Raw genomic sequence first — 24,689 nt, 5'->3', positions numbered from 1 at the left:
TATACACTTGAAACACTCCGCAGTCCATGATGAATTATGTACAGCAGTAGAATTGCTGATGCATATTTTACCAGAAGATGAAAATGAAATGTGTTCACGTAATACGCATGGCCTTGAAGAACAAAGTCTTGAATTTATAGCTGGGCGAGTAGCTTTTAAATTTAAAATCCAATATCCAGAGCTATTTGTCCAAGAACCTCTTCAGGGACTGCAGTGTAACTGGACAAAATTCATTTCTAGAGGAGGACTGTCATTTCCATCAAAGAAACTTCTAGACACAATCAAAGTAGCCAATAAATATTTTCTTGATTATCATGGAGAATTTATCCGCCAAGGAAAGGGCATTATTAAAAAATTAATAAGTATCATTAAAAAATGAGTGCACCGCATGTTTTAACATACCGTATTTTATCCGACTTAGCTAATAAATGAACTAAACAAGCAACTGAGAAGCTCCAAAAGAACATTTTACAAGAAAACGAAGAAAGTGATAAAGTAAGAGAATTAAAAGTTCAGTACAGAAATTTGGATTGGCAAATGCAAGTGCGTTAGGCCTACAGGAGATACCACTTAAGGAAAAAAATTACGGAAATACCTCTAGGGTGGTGAGGAAACTTGTCTAAATAAACTTTTCTTCTACTTCCATTTTTTTTAAAAAATAAATTATATTCCCATGCCGAAATAAAATTCTAGTAATATAACAGACATTTAAAAGTGAGGAGAAAACTGTAATGTCACATCAGATTCCAAAGAAAATATACGACAGCGTGACTTGTCACGAGTGTGTGTCGAAGGTAACATCAATGCGCGAGTAGGACGAAAACGCGTCCGCTGATAGACTTACCTTGTCTTATTTCTACCATGGGTTTGATAAACTTGACAGTTTTGCTCACGATTACATAACAGAATATAAATTCATATATTACTTTAGCCGATTAGATATTTCTATTATATATATATATATATATATATATATATATATATATATATATATATATATATATAATGTTGTTTTCCATTTTTCATGACTGAATGAAGTTAGCAGCCAATTGACAACATATGAAGAAACTGGCATAAAAATCTGGTACTCAAAAACGGAAGAACAATGGAAGAGGGAATTATAGAGAGAGGGCGAAAATCTGAAGCAGAGGAAGTTATTTGAATCTGACCTCCTCTGACCAACAACATCTAACTAACTAACTAACTCACTCACTCTATGGCCTATGGAACCCGGAGGTTCAATGCCGCGTTCACAAAAGCTCTCCACTGACTTTTATCCTTAGCCAACTCGATCCGCTTTCTACTTTGTATTCCTATCTCTGCGAGATCCATTTTAATATTGTCCTCCCATCTGAGCCTAAGTCTTCCTAATGGTCGTTTTCTGATGGGTCTTCCAGTCAAGACTTTGAAAGCGTTTCTATTTTCTTCCATTCTAGCTACATGACCTGCCCATCTAAGTCTCCTAGACTTGATGACCCTAACAATGTTGGGTAAACCGTATAAATTATGTAGTTCCTCGTTATGAAGTTTCCGCCATTCCCCATTCCCGTTCCTCTTGGGTCCGAATATTCGTCTCAGGATCTTGTTCTCAAATACTTTCAGTTTATGTTCTTCCCTTAGAGTAAGCGACCATGTTTCGCAACCATACAAAACAACAGGCATGATTATCGTTTTATATATTTTAAGCTTCAAATTCCTCGACAGAACTCACGACGACAAGAGATTTTAACCGAATAATAACACGAATTCCCTGCTTTTAGTCGACATTTAATTTCTTCATGAATATGATTTTCGTCTGTTAATATTGATTCTAGACATTTGAAACTATCCACTTAATCAAAAGTATAATTTAATATTTTAACGCATCCATAATTTACCATATTATGGTCCCGACGCACTTCCATGTATTTAGTTTTCTCTGCATTTACTTCTAAACCTATGTCCCTGCAAGCGTTTAATAAGATTTCTGCATTTCTTTCTATTGTTTTTCTATCATCCCCTATTAAATTTGCATCATCAGCATATGCCATAACGTGGTGAATAGCGTTCAACTCTAGGCCCTGGTTGCTTTCTTTGATTTTCCTTATAGCGTATTCCAGAACAAAGTTGAATAATAATAGCGACAACGCATCTCCTTGTTTCAGGCCATTTTCGACGTGAAAGCTCTTGGACAGAAATTTTAATACCCGAACTTTATTTGGGATTCATTTAAACATATCTTAATTAATCTAATTAGCTTTTTTCTGTATTCCAAATTCTGTAAGAATGTTGTACAATGTTTCTCTCCTAACCGAGTCGTTGGCCTTTCTAAAATCAATAAATAGTTGATGTACCAGGGTATTGTATTCCCACTTATTTTCGAGTATTTGTCGAATGGTACATATTTGGTCGATAATTGATCGATATCGCCTAAATCCGCACTGATAATCTCCTATAATTTCATTTGCGTATGGGGTTAATCTTGCTAATAGAATATTTGAAAGGAGCACCATCAGGTAATACATTTGTTTCATCTTCAGGCGAAGGTGAACTAATGACGTTACTTGTATCCTTTTGTTGTTGATGATGATGTTTAATTACTTTCTCGTATAAAGTTAAGTAATCGTTGGAAAAAAAAAAAAAAAAAACCGTCGAGGTTTTGGGGACATCCCCGAGTCTGAAAAAAGCATTCTTGCAATTATGCCTGTGTGTTTGCCTGTTTGTCTGTATGTGTATATATAAGTCGAGAACGGAACAAACTATTTGGCTGAAATTTGGTACGTAATCCTTATAGCATCATCCTGAATGTCCATCAACTTTCAATCAACGGGAAGTGGTACTTCACCTAAACATATTCTCGATTTTCTTCATGTGAACTATGAGTTTATGTCAACATAAATATATGAAATCTAGTAGTGTATGCCTTTATAATGATGGAAAACAACATAATGCCAAATTTCTATCTAATGTCATTAGCAGAAGTTGTTTAAATGCTGCACACATACAACCGGAAGTGACCCTTTACCTTAAAAAAAAAAAAAAAAAATCAATATACGTATTTTATTTTCAACTGTGCTGTTGTATTACATAAGTAGAGATTTTTATTGTTAAGCCGCTAGAGTGCTCTGATTGAGAAAAACGGAAATTATTTCACAGCGCTACAAGAAAATAAATGACATCCTTATTTGTACGTAAACGAGGAAGTCCAGGGGAGTACATTCACAATTAGTTAATTTATTTATTTCTGGTTACAGAAACAAGTTATTTTGCAATTTGATACCCGAATTTCAATATCCTATCTGTAAGTAAAGCTGAAATATTCCTTAACTACATTTACAACGGTAAAGGTGTGGAAACATCTTCAGAATCACCGACAAGTTCACAACTGATACATTTTGACATTCCTGACACTGGCATTATTGGTATCCTTTTAATACGTGCTTCACCAAACATAGGCCATCATAAATATTACAAAGGAATCTTGAATACCTTGTTGTAGTTTTTTGGTAAAAGTGGTCTGATGACAATTTTTACATACTTTAAACATGATGAGATAAGGAATTTAGAGTTGGTTAGTGAGGTTAGGTAAAGTTGAATTGAGTTAGATTAGGATAGGTTATAATAATCACGGATAACATAGAAAATATATGAAAACTGAATTTTAACTCGTAGGTTACTCTCTGTCCAACTCTTGAATTAGTGTTAAAATAAACCCTAAATTTAGTATCTTGTAATATATTTCCCCCTCGATTTCATCAAAGCTTTTGTGCTAAAGTTCACAAGGTCACGGCGCGCGAGCAGAAGACAGCAGGTCAACCAACCCTAGGCTCAGAATCTGTCCGCGTCTCCATGGTAACCATCGCACATTGCCAAACTTTCACTCACCCCTCCCTCCCTTTTGTCGTCCGTTCAGTCAAGTCCCTTTGGTTGTCTTTTGTTTAGAACCTCGCTTTTGCGTGTTGTGTGAATATTGTGTGGATGAGTTAATTTTTGTTTTTGATTCGTATAAACGTGGACCTTGAGAGAAAATGGCATCTGCAAGCAGAAAGGAGAAACGTGTTGTTTTAAATAGTCAATCTCGGGGACTTGTGTATAATTTGCGGGAATATTTTGAGGCAGAAAGGGAAAATGGAGGACCATTACTTCCAGTTTCTAAGGTTGTGCAGAGAGTGTCTGCAGCTTAGCACATCGGAACAGACACAGTGACAAGGATCACTAAAGAAAAGTGCCCAGAAAATTTTAATGAGCCTTCAGGAAAAAATAAAAAAAGACCTTCAAGAGTGACAAATCTGGATGCATTTCAAAAAGATGCGATTCGGCGGCATCTTTATGGCTACTATCAGCGAAAAGAATTTCCAACCCGGAGAAAACTACTTATTTCAGTTAAGAATAGTGGTTTGTTCGATGGGTGTAAAACTATTTATCGTTGGTATTGAAAGATCTTCAAGTGGAAGAAGTATTTAGGGCGAAAAGTTTTGTTGGAAAGAACAGAAGTTGTTGCCAAAAGATGCCAGTTTTTGCGGGACATTTTACAAGAGCATCGAGAAAACATCGTGTGAATAGATTAAACATGGGTTAATGCAAATCATAATAGGTTGCAGTGGTGGACGGATGATACCATTGCAGGCACAACAAAAAAACCTCTTGGAAAAGGCAGTCGTCTCATTCTGTTACATGCAGGTTCATATGAGGGTTTCATACCGAATGCCTTACTGCTGTTTCAATAAATAAATAAATAAATAAATAATAATAATAATAATAAACATAAAGAGATGATAGGGGAAATTTTTTATGATTAGTTTGTCAATTCACTATTTCCAAACATAAAACCCAACTCCGTCATTTTGATGGACAATGCGTCCTATCATTCAGTACAACTATGCAAAGCCCCTACACTCAGCAACAAAAAAGCAGAAATTTTAGATTGGTTGCAAAAGAATAATATTCCAGATTTCAACACGTCAATGACAAAAATCAAACTTATTCAAATAGTAAAGCTTTATAAACACAGATATGTACAATAGACAAAATAGCTGCTAAGGATAATGGGCACAAAGTAATTAGGATTCCTCCGTATCATTGTCATTTTAATGCTATTGAAATGATTTGGAGCCAAGTGAAGGATTTTGTAGCAGAAAACAAGAAGTTGTTCACGTTAACATCTGGGCGAAACCTCGTAGAAGCTATAGAAAAAAGTTTCACCCGAACAGTGGCGAAAAGTAATTGATCATACATGGGGTGATATAAAAAGAGCGTGGGAATCGGAAGGTATTTTGCAAGAAAGAGTAGGCAGAATCGTGATAAATGTTGGAGATAGTGAGAGCGATAGTGATTCTGAGGCTGAAACATCTGAAGAGAAAAGTGTTCCCTCGGGCGAGAATACATTATTCGAAGATTGTAGTGTTTTTCCTCTAGAGGAGCAGTAACAGTAAAAGGTATGTAGGATCATTTTTTCATTATGTATAAAAGAAAAGTGCTACATTGGTGTATATTATATTCAATGTTCGCTGTAGGGTTTTTCACACTAAAATTTGTTTTCTTTCTTACATACACCGTAGATTTAAACTCTATCGTATTGCTGTTATCGTATATGAGCGACTAATACATAATTAATATTATACAATATATTGTGTTTTTCATTAATTAGTATGGAATGTTAAAAATCCCGCCGCCCTCAACGAGGAAGCAGACGATTCTTCCCTTGCGCATGGCAGTACCGCACTCCTCAGTTGTCCTCGCGAGCTGAGCTGTCAGAAATCATCGTTCGCCGGCCAGGATATAGCTACTACCTATTTATTTAAAAACAACTTATTGCGGTGGAGCGTGTTCGCAAAAAGCAAACTTAAAATCGGCTCCCTATGTCACCATTGTGCTGTAATGGAACATAGACTATCGAATTGACAAACGTTATTTTTTTAACGGTACCTTACAGACAAGTAATTTGTGGCAGATAAGCGTTCACTCTCATATATTATAGGATGGTTCAAAAGTCGTGCACCATACAATAAACGGGTGAAATATACGTCTGAGGTAAAATTTGATGAGAATGAAATTTTAATATTTTCAAACAATGCCGTAAAACGCAAGTTACCAGACATCCAAGAAATCCTGGGGGTCAAAAGTCCAGGACCATATAGGGAAAGGGGGTAAAATATGCATCTGAGGAAGAACGGATCAGAGAATGAAAGTTTATCTTCATACGTAATTTTCAATTGTGTAGAAAAGTGGCCCCAAGGGTCTTGGAGCGAAGCCATGAGAAGGGGCAGAAGCTCCTAGAATCAGCTGCGATGTCATCTTTGTCAACGTGTGTACGTGTATCACACGTCGAATAAGTTAACACTTGCTCTTGCATTCGCTCCAGCTCAATTCAAATTCAGTACTGCAAGCACAATGATTTACATTTCATAGTTGTCGCGTAAGAACCTTATTTATGGAATAAATATTTGTTACCCCTAAATTATGACTCAAGAAGCCCAGTGTTCGAATAGCATGAATAACCGTCTCAGCTAATTATTTGCTGTGGAATCATGGGTTTCAAGTAGTTATTTAATAAACACTAGATAAAGCTCAGAGGCCATTTTATGCTGGGTACATAACAAAGGAAAGGATTTGGGAAGGTGTGCGCCATGGTCTATTTGCTAGGTATCATTCCAGCACTTGCCTGGTGGAACAGTGAAATCACAAGGTTCTGAAAATTTCATTTTGTATGAAAGCTTCCTATAAAAAGGTTGAATTGTAAAAAATGAGAACCGATGGTTCTTTATATTATTTTAAAATAACGTGAGACTTCAGAATAATAGGTAAAAATATTTAGATATTGTGAACATAAATGCAGCAAATCCCTCTCCCATAACTTTTGATTCCTCCTCCATTCTCAATAGTGTATTAAGTGCCATGCATTTCTCAGTGGCCAGCCTTGTTTTATTGTAGAAAGAAGTATCAAATCACGGACTACATAGGCTTCATGGCACCTTTGTGCTTTCGAAGTTAGAATTTCCAGACGTCCATTGGTCAACGTCTCCGTACGTTAGTTATGCGTCAGCCCAAATCACCCGTGACATCATCATCTGCTTTAGCCTCCAGTCACCCTCGCTTGTTCTTTTCAAGCTTCAACGTGCAAAATTTTAGTATTGCAGCACTCTCCACATTTTTCCGCAAATTCCTTCCTCAGACAGTGCTCGAGCAGTACTGCAACATTTGGAATAGGTTCATACGTTAGCGGTAGTGTTGCTCTGTTAAATTCTGCGAATTCTCTTTCGTATAACTGACGTATCACTACCCATAAGCGATGTAGGTGTGTGTACCATGTAACTGAGGTTTCAGTTATTTTACATTTTGTTTGCTTATGATATCTGCAACGACATCAAAGGAAAACGTGCCCAGATTGTATGTATTATCAAAAATTCTAAGATTATCACTGCAGGTAGAGAGCCGTAAGGCCTACTGTTGAAATATTTGTAGTCCCCAAAATAAGCATCATACCGAAGTGTTAATATAAGGGTGCGAAATCGTCCCAACCTAGGTGGGGAAACTGGGGAGAAGTTGCTGCTTAAATGGGAAGTCTATCATCAGCGTGATTGAAGAACGTATATTTCGGTTGCTAGGCTTTGCAATCAGCCCACGTCATGTGACAATATATGAAAGCTATTTTATTCTACTTTGTTCAGCTTAAAATACAGATTACTTTCATGTAAATTATGTCGGGAAGCATGTAAATATTATCGAATAGAGCAAAACTTCTCTACTCCCGATCCAAGCCTTTGCATTATGTTTCCTCCACAAGTGACGTAATGGCAATGCTCTAAATAGAAGCGTGGGAGTATGCATGATATACTTCTTCAGATCTTCCACTTCGAGCACTGCGTAAAGGAACAGCAACACAGTTTAAAAGCCGAGATCTTCCTATCTCGAATATTTTCAGTGCGTAGCTGATGGCTGTATTGTGTAATTGGTTAGGCACAATCCGTCATGGACCGTAGCTCTAGGGAATCAGTTTAGCAGTTCCTTATATTTCCTTGCAAATTTCCTCACTATTTCAATATGCATTTATTATTTTATTACCAACGCCCTAGCTACACTGGAATATCACTCCCCGTGAGATCAGCGAAGTCAAACAGTGCCGCTTTGGTCAGAGGAAAGGCCATTCGTAGTCACCAGGAGGTGTTGGCGTTGCACCGTTCACCCAGCGTCGTGAGGACAATTCAGGGGAATAGAAGCACTCCCTGCTAAATCTATTTTATCAATTTTGTCAGGGAACGAAGACAAAGTGACACCCTTATGTTTCAGAATTATTTTTTTTATTTTATTTTATTTTTTTTTTTTTTTAAGTGGTAGATTTGACTCATCTGCATTAAGTAGTGAGCGTTAAACAAAACAAAACAAAACACCAATTCTGAAACATAAGAGCGTCACATTTTCTTCGTTTCCTGACAAAACTGAAAAATGGATTTAGCAGATTTTGCTTCTATACCCCTGAATTGGGATGCCACTTGAAAGAAGAAAAAAAAAAAAGTAGCGAACTACAGTCTATGAAGCCAGCATTAACGGCGAGGATAGCCGATCTGCTGACAATACAGTATCCCATAGGAATCAGTGCTATAAGTCCAGGCCTCCTAAGGGCTGTTGCGCCAGGAATTTAGTTATTATTATTATTATTATTATTATTATTATTATTATTATTATTATTATTATTATTATTATTATTATTGCTAATAATAATATTAGCAGTAGCTTAATAAAGATTCTGGGTGTTTGTTTACTCTGCTCGTAAGTACATTATTTCTCACTCTATGATATAATTAGGCAGGTCAACAATTGATCAGTTTCATTCTAATGTGATGCATCATGTGTATAAAAACTGGACAAACTGCGAAGTAGAATAGTATACACAGGAAATTAGTAATGATAGCTTTATTACTCGGATGTTAATCCGCATACATTAATAATTATGAGGATCTAAGTGCTTAATAGAAAGCTTTTTAACCATTTCTTTTTTTAAGGAAAAAAATGTTTTAAATTCTCATTATAGAGAGATGGCCTGTCGAATAATAACACTAATAATTTGACCCAGAATACGTCACTGGTATAGTTATTAGTTAAACTAATTAAACTAATATCAACGTAATTGTGAAAGTTCTGTTTTCATGGATATATATAATGATTAGAAGTATTCCAGTAAGAAACTAAACATACTTTTAACATGACGTTTTAAAGAGTGGAGTTGGGAATATGCACGCAGTAATATAATTTTCCTGCTTCTTCAAAAACTGCACAGATGTCAATTTAGGTATGTCGTCTCGTAGGAGTATCCCTGAGGCGTCTCCCTATTTTGGCTCTTTTTAGGTGGCGATGTTTGTTTGTCTCGGATTAGCTAGTTTTAGATGCACAAAGTGAGTGTAGTGTGATCTGTCAACATGTCTGAATTTTTCCGTCCGTGGTTGCAGGAGAATTCCTTGCCAGAAAAAGAAAATAATCTTCCACGTCCCAGCCATCAGAATGAACAAACACTGATCAAGAACAAAGAATATTCGACCGGGAGCGATTCGAAAATGAGAAAACAGTGTGTGTATTGTGAGAAATGTATGGGAGTATGTGCGTGATATGGTAAAAAGTGGGGGTATTTTGCCAAGTAAAAACATAAATAAAATTATAGCAGACGCAACTGGTGTTAATGTAACTACAGTGAGGAAAATTTCCGCTATTCAGGATGTTTCATCATATAAGACACCAACTAAACAAAAAATCAATAAAATTAAGTCTCCTTCGATAAGACAGAGGATTTTACGAGAGACTTAGTCCGACGAACGGTGTACGAATTCTATATGAAAGGGGAATCACCAATAATACGCCGTTTAGGGAAAGCGATGAAAGAAAAGACTGCCACGACAGACTATGAATTCCCATATTCTGACGGGATTTTGCGAAGACTACTGCGAAGTATGGGTTTCTCACATAAAAGAGTTCTCCGTAAAACGGCTAGACCTGAGTATGTGGAAATAGTTGCGTGGAGATATAGTTACTTAGAATAAATAAATAAGACTGCGTGGTGAAGGATATAGTGATGTATATTTGAACGAGTCGTGGTTCGATACGAACACGTGCAAAATGAAAAACTGGAGTGACGACACAGACAATTGCACAGTTGCAACTCCTGCGAAAACAAGGAGAAAGAATTGTAATTGTGCACTGTGGTGGGCGAAACGGGTTTGTTTAAGACGCTCTTCTAGTAACACATCGAAACATGTTAAATGTCCCAGCCGACTACCATGGCACGATGACCTCACAGGTTTTCGAGGAATGGTTTGTTAATTCTGTGTTACAGCGATTGGAAGAGCCATCAGTTATAGTGATGGACAATGCCTAATACCACTCGCGAATTCTCAACCCAATTCCTAATATGTCGTGGCCAAAAGAAATAATAATTCAGTACATGATAAATCATGGAATTAATGTGCTTCAGCCATTTCCAATAAAACCTCCTTTAATGAAACTTATTCGGGAGACACCACCTAGAGAACAGAAAAAAAAAAAAAATCGTAATTGATGAACTTGCTCGTTCGCACGGGCACATTGTTTTAAGATTACCTCCATAGCATTGTGTGCTCAACCCTATAGAGCAAGTTTGGTCAGAAATAAAAAGGCGTGTTGCATCTTGCAATTTAAAAGGTCGTCCAGCATCAGAACTTATCTCAGTTTTGAAAAATGCAGCGGACTCCTGAAAAATGTTTTTGATACAGACAAGGATCGTGTTGTCATCGAGATAGATCAATCGTCCTCAGAAAGTAAGGATAACGAATATGGGGACATGTTTTAAACTCTTGAAGTGGTCAGTTCCAATTGTTTATTTTTTATTTTTATGTGAGAATTTTAAAAATAATATTCAATCAGGTCTGATACAGTGCTTTATGTGAGATTGATTGTAAGTTGCAAGAAGGGCATAAACAAGAAATAATAATAATGGCATTTACAAAAGACTAACATATTAGTGCATCACATTAACTCCTAATAGTATATCACGTTCATGGTAATTGCAATAATTTATATTTGAGTACTTATAACCGCAAGTTCGTTGGTCGCCTAACTAAAGAAAAGCACACAATTAGAGCTCTTAATTATGATTTTAAAATACTGCTATAATTACTGCCTGCCCGATACCCGTTGCATTTGGTTTACTCGACCGTTAGACCTAATAATCCCGTTTGCCCTGTTCGGATCGTTTAACCCGATAGACTCGTAACCAGTTCGTACATGATCAACAGAACAATTTGTGTTACGATAATAAAGTGAAACAACACACCATTTACAATAGTGACAGATTAAGCTTGTTTTCGTAAAAACGGGGTTATCAGACCAACCCTAGGGTCAAAGGGGTCAATCCGATTCATACGGGTCGATCAGGCGGGTAAAATACAATATCGGTCCAACGGGAGGTCCAGGATCGATTCTATTTTCCGAGCATTACCGATAACGCACAGTAGCCCGAAACGGCTCGGGCGTAAAAGCTTTCTTCTTCTTCTTCTTCTTATTATTATTATTATATTAATAGGAATACAGTGTTGTTGAATGACCTGTACGTATTTTATTCCTATTTTGAATGGTTATTCTTGTTGTTTTTATCTGCTTATTGGTTTGCAACACTCAGTACGGAGAAGTCCCAGCCTTTATTGTTTACCCTGGCGACAGGGAGAGCGGCTAAGCTTTTGTAATACCGACAACATCCAACTGGTTGACAAACCGCACGTGGCTGGTAATAACAATTTGACAGTTTTACTGTTGATAAGAAAACTTGTTTTAGCTTTGGAAACAACTATAGCTTCAATTTATAAAGAAGACATTTTGTGAAAATATAAGGTAAATGTTGAAAAGTATTCGAAAATACGTAAGCTTAAATTTATTTTATTCTGTGAGTTATCATTGAACATTCATGGAGTAAATTACGTCTTAAGTAGTTCAATAATACTATTCTTGACGAACTTACGGCATATAGGTAACTAACTATCTAGAATAGTTTAAGTTAGCATTGTTACAGAAGCCTTTTCTAGATCAATAAATACAACATATATCTCTTTCCCTTTTTCTATAAACATTTTACTGATCACTCTTAATAATCTAATTGCATCTCTTGTGCCCTTACCTCTCCTGAACCCAAACTGTTCCTCCTCAACTTATTCATTTGTTCTTCCACATAACCTTCTGTTCAGAATTGAAAGCAAAATTTTTGCTGCATGAGATGAGACTAATAGTTCTATGTACAATCTTCACATCTCTTTGGATTTGATTTCTTAGCCATCGGTATCATGATCGCCTTCAGGAAGTTTTTTGGCCACTTTCTTGTTTCATATTTTTCATTGCAGAGTTGGAACAATTCTTTCTTGCCCTTGTCTCCCATATTCTTAATGAATTCGATTTGTATATTATCTATCCCGGTTGCTTTTCCATTTCTAATCTCGGATATAGCTTTTTCAAACTCACCCCGCAGAATACTAAACCCTTTATCATCTTCGCCTACTTCATTTTCTACTTCAACATCTAGGCCACACGGTCTATCCTTACTCTCATATAAGTCCTCAACATATTCTTTCCATCTTCCTAACTTCCCTCGTTGACTACCTTCTAATTCTTATTTTCTACTGGCATTGTAATACACCTTGTTTCCTCTGCAGTTCCATAGATTTCACTTCCTTGTACATTTCCTCATATTTCATAATTCTTTCCAGTTCTTCTATGTCTTTTTTTCCCCCATAAACCTCTTTTCTTGCTCTGTCTGCCCAACTCGTTTAACATCCTGTACATCTTTTTGGCCTCTTCCATATCAACCCGTTTCCACCTCCTTGCCTTTACTTTTTGCAATATTTGTTCCGGTTAATCCATGGTTTCTTAACCGTTTCGTGTTCGCGGTAACCTACTTCTTCTGCAGTCTGCTGTATGCAAACTTTAATATGCTCCCACCGTCTATTACTACCTATCCTTTCCTCGTTTGAGTATTTTTCTTCGAATTTCTCAACAAAAAGATTTCTTTCTTTCTCGTTTTTCAACTTTGTCTACTTTTCTTCTGCCTACATTTTTAAGCTGAATATCTACTTCTGCCAGCACAAGGTTATGATCAGAGAAAATGTCAAGCCCAGGAAGAGTATTCGCGTTCTTCAAGCTATTCCGATATCTCTCCTGAATCATAACATAGTCCATCTGATATCTTCCGCCATCTATTGGGGATTTCCATGGGGGTAATATTATTAGAAATGACTAGCAGCGTTCACCCCGCTTCGCTGCGGTCACCCCGGAACGCAATAAACTTTGTTACTTAGATAATTTTTACTTTTTCGCTTTCAAGTGATATGATAAAAACCATAGAAGATTGCAGTAAATCTTAACATTATATCGCCTGTCATTTATGTTAACCCGCCCCGCTTCGCTGCGGTCATCCCGGTGCTGGCATATTGTAAAAGTGTCTGTAAAAATAAGCAAATCAATTAAAAAATTTTAAACAGAAGATTCAAGCTATTTTCCGCTCTATATCGCCTGTCATTTATGTTAACCCGCCGAGTGACACGGTCATGCGGGTTGCATATAAATACGTTTATTTTTACCTATGATGAATAACTAACAAAGGATTTGTACGTTATGGACACTTGAATGGTCAATTATCTCAAGACACTGGTAATTAAAAATTAAAGTGATATGATAAAAACCATCTAGGGTCCAAATCCTAATAACCCCCCAAAAATGAAAGAAATTGGTTCAGCCGTATTAGCGTGATGAGCGGACAAAGAATTGTACGTTCTCTTTTATATATATAGATATGAAATGTGACCGTGAAATAAAAGCAAGGATAGAAATGGCGAAAGAAGCTTTTAGGAGGAAGAAAATTTTATTTTGTGGGACCTTGAATAGAGTTGATAAAAAAGTCATAAAATGCTTCGTGTGGAGTATTGTACTGTATGGATCAGAAACATGGACATTACGCAAAAATGATGAAAAGCAACTGGAAGCTTCGAAATGTGAGTGTGGAGAATAGATCAAATCAGCTGGGTCGAGCGGAAAACGAATGAGAGGGTGTTAGAAACGGTAGGAGAGAAAAGAACAATTTTAGATATTATTAAGAAGAGGAAGAAAAACTGGTTGGGACATTGGATAAGAAGGAACTGTATCACGATGGACGTGCTAGAGGGTATGGTGGCAGGAAAGAGGGAGGAGGCGAAGGAGACTACAATTAATGGATATAAAAAAATTGTATGCGAAGACAAAGAGATTAGCGGAAGACCATGAAGTATGGAAGCTTCTCAGTTGCAACAAGTGACCTACCAATAATGGCATAACACCTATGATGATACTCAAAAGTTGGATACATTAACACGTGCTAGGGATTATGGATTAGCTGTTGGAGATAAGTCATTCACATCAGTGATTTTCAAACTAAGAAAAGAAACAGACAAACTAAAAGGAACTCTACATCAAAAACAACTTGCAGCTGACAGAAAAAAAATCGAGAAATGAAACAACGCACCCTCCAAGAACACCCTGATTTGGCCAAGAAACTAAAGATTCGTGAAAACGTCGGAAAGCTTCCTCTTGAAACAGATCAACCTCAATAATCGATCCGACTGTATTTGAAAGTGCAGCTGATGACCGGCATAGAGATGAAAAAGTTCGTTCGTTAAAAACACTGACACAACTCCACGATGAACTCAAGAAGGAAGGTTCATTTTTGCAGGACTGCCGTTTACCTCCGGTTTCTAAAAAATTATAGTACTAACGAAGGAAAATGACGTGCATCAACTGTACCAGTAAAATTAGTGCGGGCTTAGAATGATGCAACAGTTGAACAAGTAGACGCACACTTTGCTCAAGCACGTTATGTAGAAGCAGTAGCGTCCTTCCTGGGGCCAGAAGCAGTTTTCTTCATATCCAGGAGAACAAAGGAACACATCCTTAGGTTCCTCTTGGATTGACGGCTACAACGAAACAAGCATCTATTCTGATGGACGTGGAGTACAAAATTAGTTAACCAGACCATGACTATGTAGTTGTGCCGTCACACACAAGTTATGCCCATCAGTGTATACAGTATTCGGGATTCGGAGTGACGGCTATGGATCCCCTCAAGACGTGACTTGTACTCTGGGCCAACCTACGTCGCAGTACGCAGTGCTAAGCACAACTCTGCAACGGCGGGCATTCACGCTGTTGATTTTGACGATATTCTCAAGAACAAGGAGTTAATGAAGTTTACTAAGACTCCGGCGGGTTTGATGAAACTCGTTGTAATAACTTCAGATGAAAGTCCGGACAAAAGTCCCTGATTCAAGAAAGTAATCACTTATGCTATTCAGCACTTTTTGAAGCACGATTTTCATTGCATTTTTATTGTAACAAATGCTCCCAGGTGCAGTGCATATAACAGTTGAAAGACGAATGGCTTCTCTTAGTCATGTACTTCCAGGCGTGATTTTACCTCGTGACTTATTTGGTTAACATTTAGACAGTCGTGCTGATTTTTCACGGAAAAAAGGATAAAAGAAATACAGATTATTACGGTGAAATGGATAGTAGAGTTTACGAAAAATATTTCACTGAGACACTGCTTCCCAACATCCCGCTGAGCATCAATAATCCGAGCTACCACAGTGGAAGAAGAAAAAAAGCCCACAAAGAGCAGCAAGCAAGAAAAAAATTCATTGCTGGTTGACATCGAAAGGAATTCAGTAGGTAAGGACATGTTAAGTTCGAATTTATCACATTGTGCAACATCATCGAACAAACTATGAAAATATTTATAAATTAGATGAACGTGCTAACTCTGTAGGTCATAAAGTGTTGCGATTGCCTCTATATCATTGTGAATCAAACCCAATCGAACTGATTTGGAGTAAAGTAAAAATCACATTATAAGTGAAAACACTTTTAATCTGAAAGATGTGCGTGTGCTAATGAAGGAAGGTATTGCGTTAGTGACTCAGGAAGATTGGAAGAATTATATGAGTCATGTGCAGAAAATAGAGAGCAATATGTGAGAAGCTGATGGCCTAATGGAAGAAATGCATGGCTCGTTAATTATTAATCTTAATAGTGATTCTGACAGTGAGGAAAATGAAGAATATGATGATTTAGAAGTGGAACCATTGGATTTATTTTAAGGTAAGTGCAGATTTAGAATATATGATTAAGTCGTCTTTTCACGTGTTATATAATCAGCATTTTTCTAATGTAGATTTTAATATTCTTAAGTTCAAATAATTAAACCAGTGATGATGAAGGAAATGGTGGAGGGAAGGAAGTGGATGGAAACGAGAGAATCCTAGAAAAGCCTCGATTACTATCAGTAGCAGTTTTTTTTAAGTGTAATTTCAGGGAGCCTTTGCCCCCTCACTTCTACCCCACGAGCTGACAAACTGCCCAAACAGAGCTAAGAAAAACTAAATTGCAGTTGTCAATATATCAAAGTATTCAAGTACAGCCAGGCCTACATTTTGATTTTGCCTGATCAGTAGCTTAGTAATAATCATGTTTAAGGAGGGAGCCTGAAAAGAAAACCACTCTTATATCTACTAAAATTTAGTTCAATAAGCACAAAATCGTTCCTTTTCTTACTTTCCTTTTTTCTTTTTTTTTTTTCCTGTGCGTAAAATTAAAGAAGAATCATTTATTTCAAACATAAAAAGAAAATTCGGAACTAATGTAGCTGGTTCTTCCTTAATACGTAATTGTATGAATTAAATTCTGTTCTATAGTGATAAAAATCATATAAACTGAACGCAAACCGGAGGAATGTACGGAGGGAAAGTGCTGCCTGCAATGCAATAAATGTAGCTATAATCAAAATACAACAAAATTTATTTTGTGTAGTATTTTCTTCTCTAATATATAATACAAATGCCTTAAGTCGCATAGCGATTAACATGATACTGACATTTTAACATGGGTTAACATTAAGCCAAGCACGTGACAGTGAGATCCGACAACGCCGCCGGAAGAGTAAAGTTCCTTGTAGGAAGGGAAACAATGACGAATCTTGTCGATTACCTGATTTCATACGTTGTAACTTACTATAATTTAGTGCTTGGATTTGAACCAAAAAGTGATTTTAAAGAGGTGAGAAAGGAATAATATATACTTCATGTACGATTTCTATTAAAAATGTACACCTATTGCGAAATCATTGAATCTGTTATTGTTGGAGATACAATGGTACCACCTTGCTGAGGATTGTAAACATAGATCCTGTGAATCATACAATTAGAAGACATGCAATACAAAGATTTCATCCTGTGCAAATATGTTCCAGTGAGAAAGAAAATCGAGGAAATACAAACCGATTTAAGGAATAGCACAGATCATCGTATGCCATTCATCTTTGGAACTGTCCATACAAAACTACATTTGCATCGTCATCATGATTGATATTCATTTCCAATACTACGAAGGAAATGAAGTAACTTTCGTCATTTTCTGTCACACGAAAACTATTGCCAAACACAAATACTCAATGCGAACTATACACCTTGCACTATTTATCGAATAGTCGCCACCGACAACATTTGTTGTAGCGTCCGATCAATTTGAAGAAACCACTGTGGCAAAATTCGGTAACCTACAATGCAAGGAAATGTTGCACAGACTGCTCCACCTCAGCACTATTTTGGAAGTGATGTCTCGAGAGTGCGGCTTTCAGTGCACGGAACAGGTGAAAATCGGATGGCGCAAGATCGATACTGTAGGTAGGGTGATCCAATCTCTCCCATAAGAAGCGACGATCTGATGTTATGTGAGGCTTGCTGTGTGTGGTTTTGCGTTGTCGTCCAAGAGCCCTGGTCTGTTTCGTCAAATGGCGGACCTGAATTTGGTGAGGGTGTCGCAATAGTGTGCCGCATTGATGGTCCCTTTAATGGAGGAAATCATGGATAATCACAACAATATCATCCCAGAACACTGTGGCAATAACCTTTCTTGCAGAGGGTGACACTGAATTTTTTCCTCACTGGTCAATTGGGATGCTTCCACGTCATTGAGGCGGCCTTGGTTTCTGGGGTAAAGTGATGCACGTATGTCTCATTGCCTGTGATGATTCTGAACAGAACCTCATTTCCCTCTCGCGCGTACTACATCAAGTGATCCAGACTGATTCCCATTCTTGCACTCTTTTGATCCGGGATCAGGTTTCCTGCACCCATCTTGCAGACACTTTTCGGTAACACAACAGATCATGGAACATGCGATGGGCCTGAGTACGACCAATACGCAGTGTGAACGCCACGCCTGACATAGTTATGCACATGTCCGCTAACACCATGTCCTGTACTCTAGCAATGTTGTTTTCATTCGTGGATGTGGAGGGACACCCACTTCGACCTTCATCCTCCACACTCTGCCTTCCTTCAATGAGCATGCATCATCAGCGACCAATCATTTGAGAAGACATGACCTCTTCACCATACACAGTCTGTAGGCCTTCAAGGATGACGAACACACTAATCCCACGTGCCCATTCATACCGAATAACAGCACGTACTTCCATTGGCGACCACGCTGTCAGCACAAGTCTCTCTGCCATCGTGATTTGTACTCGAATGACATCGGGCACGCCGGTCTGTTGCTATTCTTTTTTCTTCAGCGCTTTGCGCATGCGTCATTCCACTTTCACTGACGCTCCTTCCGTCGATGAAACAGCAACGGGTGTGATTTCTTATGGCGATTGTTTGTTTCATTTGGTGTACCTACTTTTCGTTCAAAACAAATGACAAAACTCACTTTCGGAACGTCCCTCATATCAAAAACGAGCATTATCTTGCATGCGAAATGTCTACGTGGGAAGTCCCTATCAAACAGAACATGGAACTGATAGCTTCCATGGTGGCTTATTTCGTTCAGGGTTGACACTGTTGAAGCAATGAGGAGCTAAAACTACACTTTGTTTACAAGAATAAAGTTTGTTAGTTTCTGAAAACACTTTGCGATGTCGTTCCATCCCTACCCTTCAACCATTTAGAAAGACAATGGAGATTAAGAAACTCCTCTAGATGAGATTTTCATTCACAACCAAGATGTTAAAAGGCTTGAATGTTCAAACAACTTGAGATGCATGAGTTTGGGCCATTCGAGCCTCTGCTGCTTAATTAATAATAATTTTAAAGACAGCTTTATATTCAATTTTTGGACCTACTGACAGTGAAATTCTCTAACAGAGATATGTTAGTGCCAAAGTTTGTGAATAGATGGCTCTTGGGGCTAATTTTGCTCTACTCCGGAGTTCCACATTCTGGTTTATCCCCCCCCCCCCCTTATTGTTAAAAAAAATTACAGTTGGGCCGCTCTCAAGCATTTTGTTACTGTGTGTGTGTGTATGTGAAAGCTTTCTTGTGTATAACGCGCAACCACGAACGTGCTTAAAGGACAAATAGAAGTAAATTTTTATCAACTGAGTGAACTATCGACCTTCTATGTACTACAGTCCATTATTGCTTGTAAGGCTCGTGTGTTTATTATTAAATAATTAGCAACACACGTTTTAAGCAACAAACTGTTGTTTCTGAAATCACATAAAAACAACATGGAAACAAATTACGTAAAGTTGTTTTCCTTTTTGCACAATATGATTAATCTAGTTTTACAATACAGCCATAAGATGCTTAACACGAATGAAACAATGTATTAGGTGTATTGATAACATTTCCTCCATTTATTGTGATAAATATACGTTTCTATTTATTTATTTATTTATTTAATTTCTATGTAGTTCTGTTAATTATGATCTTTAAAATGTCTACTGCTCAGGTTGGTAGATAGTGAAGACGAAATACGCAACACTGGATGTGGAAACAAGACTTCACATTCTTGTTCGGTTACTCAACAGACAAATGCCGTCCGACCAAAGACAGTCGTTACTGAAGAAGCTAAAGCTACCACTGCCGTGTCATTGGTCGAAGCCTCAAAAAGTCCCTTAGGTAATGCAATTGTGAATCTAGTGCGTCGTATATGGTTCTGTCCAACTAATTACGAAGGAGTTAAAACTGACATTAGGACTGGTTTTACATTTTAATGAGGAAAAAAAAAAATGGTCCACTGCAATTGCAAAATTATTGGTAATTTATAGAAAAAATTATATTTCCCACAAAACAGATAATGCTTGCCCATGTGTAGCTGAACATGACTTAGGTATTAAACATTTCTCTATTGTACAGTCAGAAACAATATTAAATATAGGTTGGATCTATCATTTCTTATCCCTCAAACCTATACTTAATATTGTTTCTGACTGTACATATGTCAACAATATCAGTAAAAATAAATAAATTGACTGAAGTTAAAATACAGTGAAATCTTGATCATTAGATCCAGGAATTAATATATATGAGGGAAATATTTGTATGCAATATCAAAAGATCCACGGTTTCGGCAGGTAAGGTTGAGTTAGGTATCAAGACATATGGCGAAGGCTATAAAATAGATTTCATTAAAGTAAAGGGCACATGCTCTAGAAGGGCCACTACTGATGTCAATCACTTCATTGTTTAGGTCGCGTTGTCTTCTCTGATATTAGTTGGTTTTCAATTGTGTAATGGTATTATTCAATATTGGGAATATTTTCGTTACATAAAGTGGATTAGTGAATTTAAAACTTACTTATCATTTTAACATATTAAACATGGCCTACAGAATAATTTCGCCATAGCAGTCTTAAATGGCGCATATATCTGAGCAGAACTATATACATAATTTCAGCTATCACTTAACATTGTTTTGGGTAAAAAAAAATTCAGACACACACGTTAAAAAAATGCCCGGTAGAAATAACAGCATTCGGAATCCAAAAATCTATAGCAGTTCTATGAGTAATGTTTCAAAGGCACCTCATTTCAGTATATGGTTACACTGCATGGACAGCTCTTTACGTCACCATTTATTTTTATTTTAACCTTGTAAAGGAAGCTTGTGTCACACAACATTCAAAATTAAAGTCAAGTGAAGTATTTGGATGGCGAGAGAACATTGAATTTAAACGTATTACAGTATTGGATTCGGAACTATAGGTCTTCGTCTCAGATAGCCTTGGTGCTGAAAATAGACGATAAGCTTCAACAAAAATATTCACTATACAGTACATATACGATAGCAGTTAATTCGGAATTTTCTGCAGTTTCCCGCCACTGTATGCTAAGTCAAAATTAATTTGATTATAGATAATTAACGTTTAGTCTCTACAAGGAATTATTTCACAGTTATAAAAACATAACTGAATTTTAAAAATTTAATCACAAGTTTTATTGGGCAGATTTATACGGATTGGATTCATGTTATTTTTCAAAGTGCAAGTAATATGGATCAAACTTACAATCGAGAAAATAACGTGTAGGCTTGTGGACAATCTTACTGAAGTGAGATCTTGACTAAAGATACTGACACTTTAGTGTCAACCTAACACTAAAATTTATCTTAATACATAAACCTGAGTTTCACACAAAAAAATTACTCAACGAACTTCCACAATAATCGAATGAGTGAGTTGAAAAAGAAACACAATCCATAAACCTCAACTTTTCGACAATGGACGGGAAAATGAACACGTTCCATTTTCCACTCATGCGTTTCCGCGAGACCTCAGTATAGATGAACTAAAGTTAAGGAATATGGTCCTTACTTCTCAAGAGGCGGGCTACCCTACCTATTTTGTAGAATGTGTACCTTCTTTAACTTACTCTTTCATTTGTAATTATGTGGCTATATCTACATGGTTCTATATTGGTAACCAAACTAAACTGACATACTGGTTAAAAATGGATAACTACTGAAACATTAGTCTTCATTTTACATGCCATAATCTATGAATAAGTAAATAAATTGATTTACTGATTCTGCGGTTGTATGAGCAAGAAAATTGGTTATTTTTGCATGTCATTAAGTGCATTTTATTTTGAGAATTTTAAAACTATGCAAAGTATTTCAGATGTGTTGTTATCATGTCCAAAGGTGATAAGCATTAAGTGATGTCATCTATTCGATTTAGACGCTCACGGACAACATTCCCATGAATAAGATGCCAGGTAATATACGGCCATCGAAATGATTGGACATGAATTAAATTATAAGCAGATTGTGTAAATCAATGTACTTGCTTATAAATTGATTTTGCTGTACTTAAGACTTTAGATATTTACTTATAGAACTTAAAGCCTTAACGACTAACTAAATTCACATTCAGTATCACAAGGGTACATTTTCTTTAGTTGGTTATTTTCTATCAGTACAGCCCCTGATCCTCACAAAGAGCTCAACCCTTCAATCAATGTAAAGCTACAAATTCCGCAGTTCAAATATTCACTCTATTCCGATTGATTAGAGTAAGTTTTCATGAAAACGAAATTTTGCCATGATGATAATTATAGTGCATGAACAAATGCGAAAATGAACTAATGGTTATTTACTCATAACCCTAGAAGTCTCTGCCGTATTTTTGTTCCAACGGTAAATGTCTCTGCTAGCTATGTCTGCCGTCAAATCTGTTTCCACTAGAGACGAAGGCGATATTGTTGCTGATTTGCCATTAGAATATACATTTCTGAACAGTAATAGTTAGTAACAGCCTCCATAAAAATATGTTCGATCACAGATCTGAGATCTACTGTAATACGCACATAAACACCAACAAACTTCTTTACTACTAACCAAACTGCTATGAATTTTCTTCACATTGGTTCAGGAACTCTTGCAACGTAGAATCATTCACAGGAATTAACAGATACTCTCCGCCATCAAAGCCTCGCCTAGACTTCACAAGTTTATGGTCCACAAATTCAGTCAACTGTGCACGAAGAGCCTGATCAGAGCTAACCAGAAAAGCCTCCCTCGTTTTACGATACAAATCATTGAAAGGTAATCCTGCAAAAGCAAAATCAGATATATATATAATAAACGAGATTAAGTACGAGAGCTCGTAATTAGCGCTAATAACAGAAAAATAAGCAGCTTTATATACTCTCTAAATGCTCATAAATACAGGGTGAGTCAAAAAGGACTTTATAACTTTGAAAGCATATAAAAATGTATTGAAATAACTTACAGAACAGACTGTCAATTCGTAAGAAAACACTTCAAGTTGGACTCGCGTACTGCCGTAGTACCATATTCCGTCATTATAAGCGCCAACGTAATACATTCTTAAAATGACGACATTCACTGGTGTGGAACGTGCGTGGCGTGTTTTCTTATTTCACACAACGAAATCTGCAACAGCTGTTCAGCGTGGAACAAGGTAAGGAACCTCCAAGCAGGTCTACAATTTACAGTCGGCACAAGAACCTTGTTGAAACTGTTGTTCTATTCGTTATGTGTAATTACCAGGTAGCCCGCTCGTTGCTGCTGCTGTTGTCGAACAGGTTAGGGAAAGCTTTGTCCGTAGTTCCAAAAAATCAACACGGCGTGTGTGTCGCGAGACAGGCATTCCACAAAAGACAGTTTGGCGAGTGCTACGTAAACGTTTACACTTAAAACCATATAGATAATGTTACTCCTGGAGAATTCTGTGTGGAAATGTTGGATCGGATAGAGGAAGACGAGATATTTCTTAACACAATTATCTTCAGCGATGAGAGTATATTTCATATCAGTGGCATGGTGAACACCCACAATTGCAGAATCTAGCCACAATTGCAGAATCTAGGGCAGCGAAAACCCACGTCAAACCATTGAACATGTCTGTGACAGTCCAAAAGTAAATGTGTTTGTGCCCTTAGCACATTTACAGTGTGCGGTCCTATTTTCCTCATGGAGAACAGTTACTGGTATCGTGTACCTTGATATGTTGGATTTTTTTTTAGTTCCTCAGATAGATGAGGAACACAGTGTGACATTTTGGCAATCTAGGACAAAATTATGATATCAAGAATCTATCATATTAAAGTGACGTAAGATATGTTTCTGGGATATAATAGCAGAAATGACTGAACCCATGCTATTAAAACCTATATTAGAGAAAAAAAAAAAAAAAAAGTAGTAGTATCAAATCAACGCCAACAATAACTTTCATAGACGCATATTAAATAAAACAGGAAGAAAGGGTTGTTCACATAAAGAAAATGGACGAGAGGAAAGTTGATTATAAAAAGATAAAAATTAGTAATGACCAATAGTTATTGAAGCAGAGCATGGATACATGAATTTGGATTTTATTTTTTGACCTCCACTTCCCTTGTCTTGGCCAAATTCTTTTGATCTTATTCATGACAGACGCAACTGCCCCTTTCCAATTTGTTCTCTCTCTGCTACTTTTTCTTTTATTTCGTTTCTTTCTCCTCTTTTCTTGTTTGAAACCTCAAGAGGATGAGGCGAGACTGCTACTTTGGCATCATAGCTTATTACTTTAAGCCACCATTTATTTATTTTATTAATTTATAATTTATTACTTTTTACAAAACAAAAAAAGAAAAGGCACAGTTCGTCAAGCAGTGGACTCGCATAATTAAGAGTAAAAAAATAAACAGACTGAAAAGAGAACAAAGAAACAAATACACAAACAATAAACAATTATATAGTCAGCTATTTTTTGTTTTCCTGCTTCTCACATTTTTGTTGAGTATTTATTTCTTAATTGTTCCTCTGCTGTGTTTTCATTTATTATATATTCCACTTTATATAAGACAACACAAAACACAAAATATAACAATTTGGACTATAAAACTATACAGGACACACAAACATTATGTTGATTTATAAATTATTCA

General features: G+C 36.7%; 1 protein-coding gene across 2 annotated transcripts in view; it reads right to left on the bottom strand.

Moving 5' to 3' along the window:
• Window positions 1-16,994: 16,994 nt before the first annotated feature.
• Window positions 16,995-24,689, bottom strand: part of Orc2 (origin recognition complex subunit 2) — a 66,109-nt gene continuing 58,414 nt past the window's right edge. For both annotated transcript variants that reach the window (XM_081748852.1, XM_081748853.1), the window contains exon 9: window positions 16,995-22,848. In XM_081748852.1, coding sequence (XP_081604978.1) covers window positions 22,643-22,848 — 206 coding nt within the window. In that variant the 3' untranslated portion in view covers window positions 16,995-22,642. The remainder of the gene's footprint in view (window positions 22,849-24,689) is intronic.

Source organism: Thermobia domestica, chromosome 2 (genome assembly GCF_964235325.1).
Source record: "Thermobia domestica chromosome 2, izTheDome1.hap1.1, whole genome shotgun sequence".
Lineage (NCBI taxonomy): Eukaryota > Metazoa > Arthropoda > Insecta > Zygentoma > Lepismatidae > Thermobia > Thermobia domestica.
This window is presented reverse-complemented; position numbering and strand designations above follow the sequence as displayed.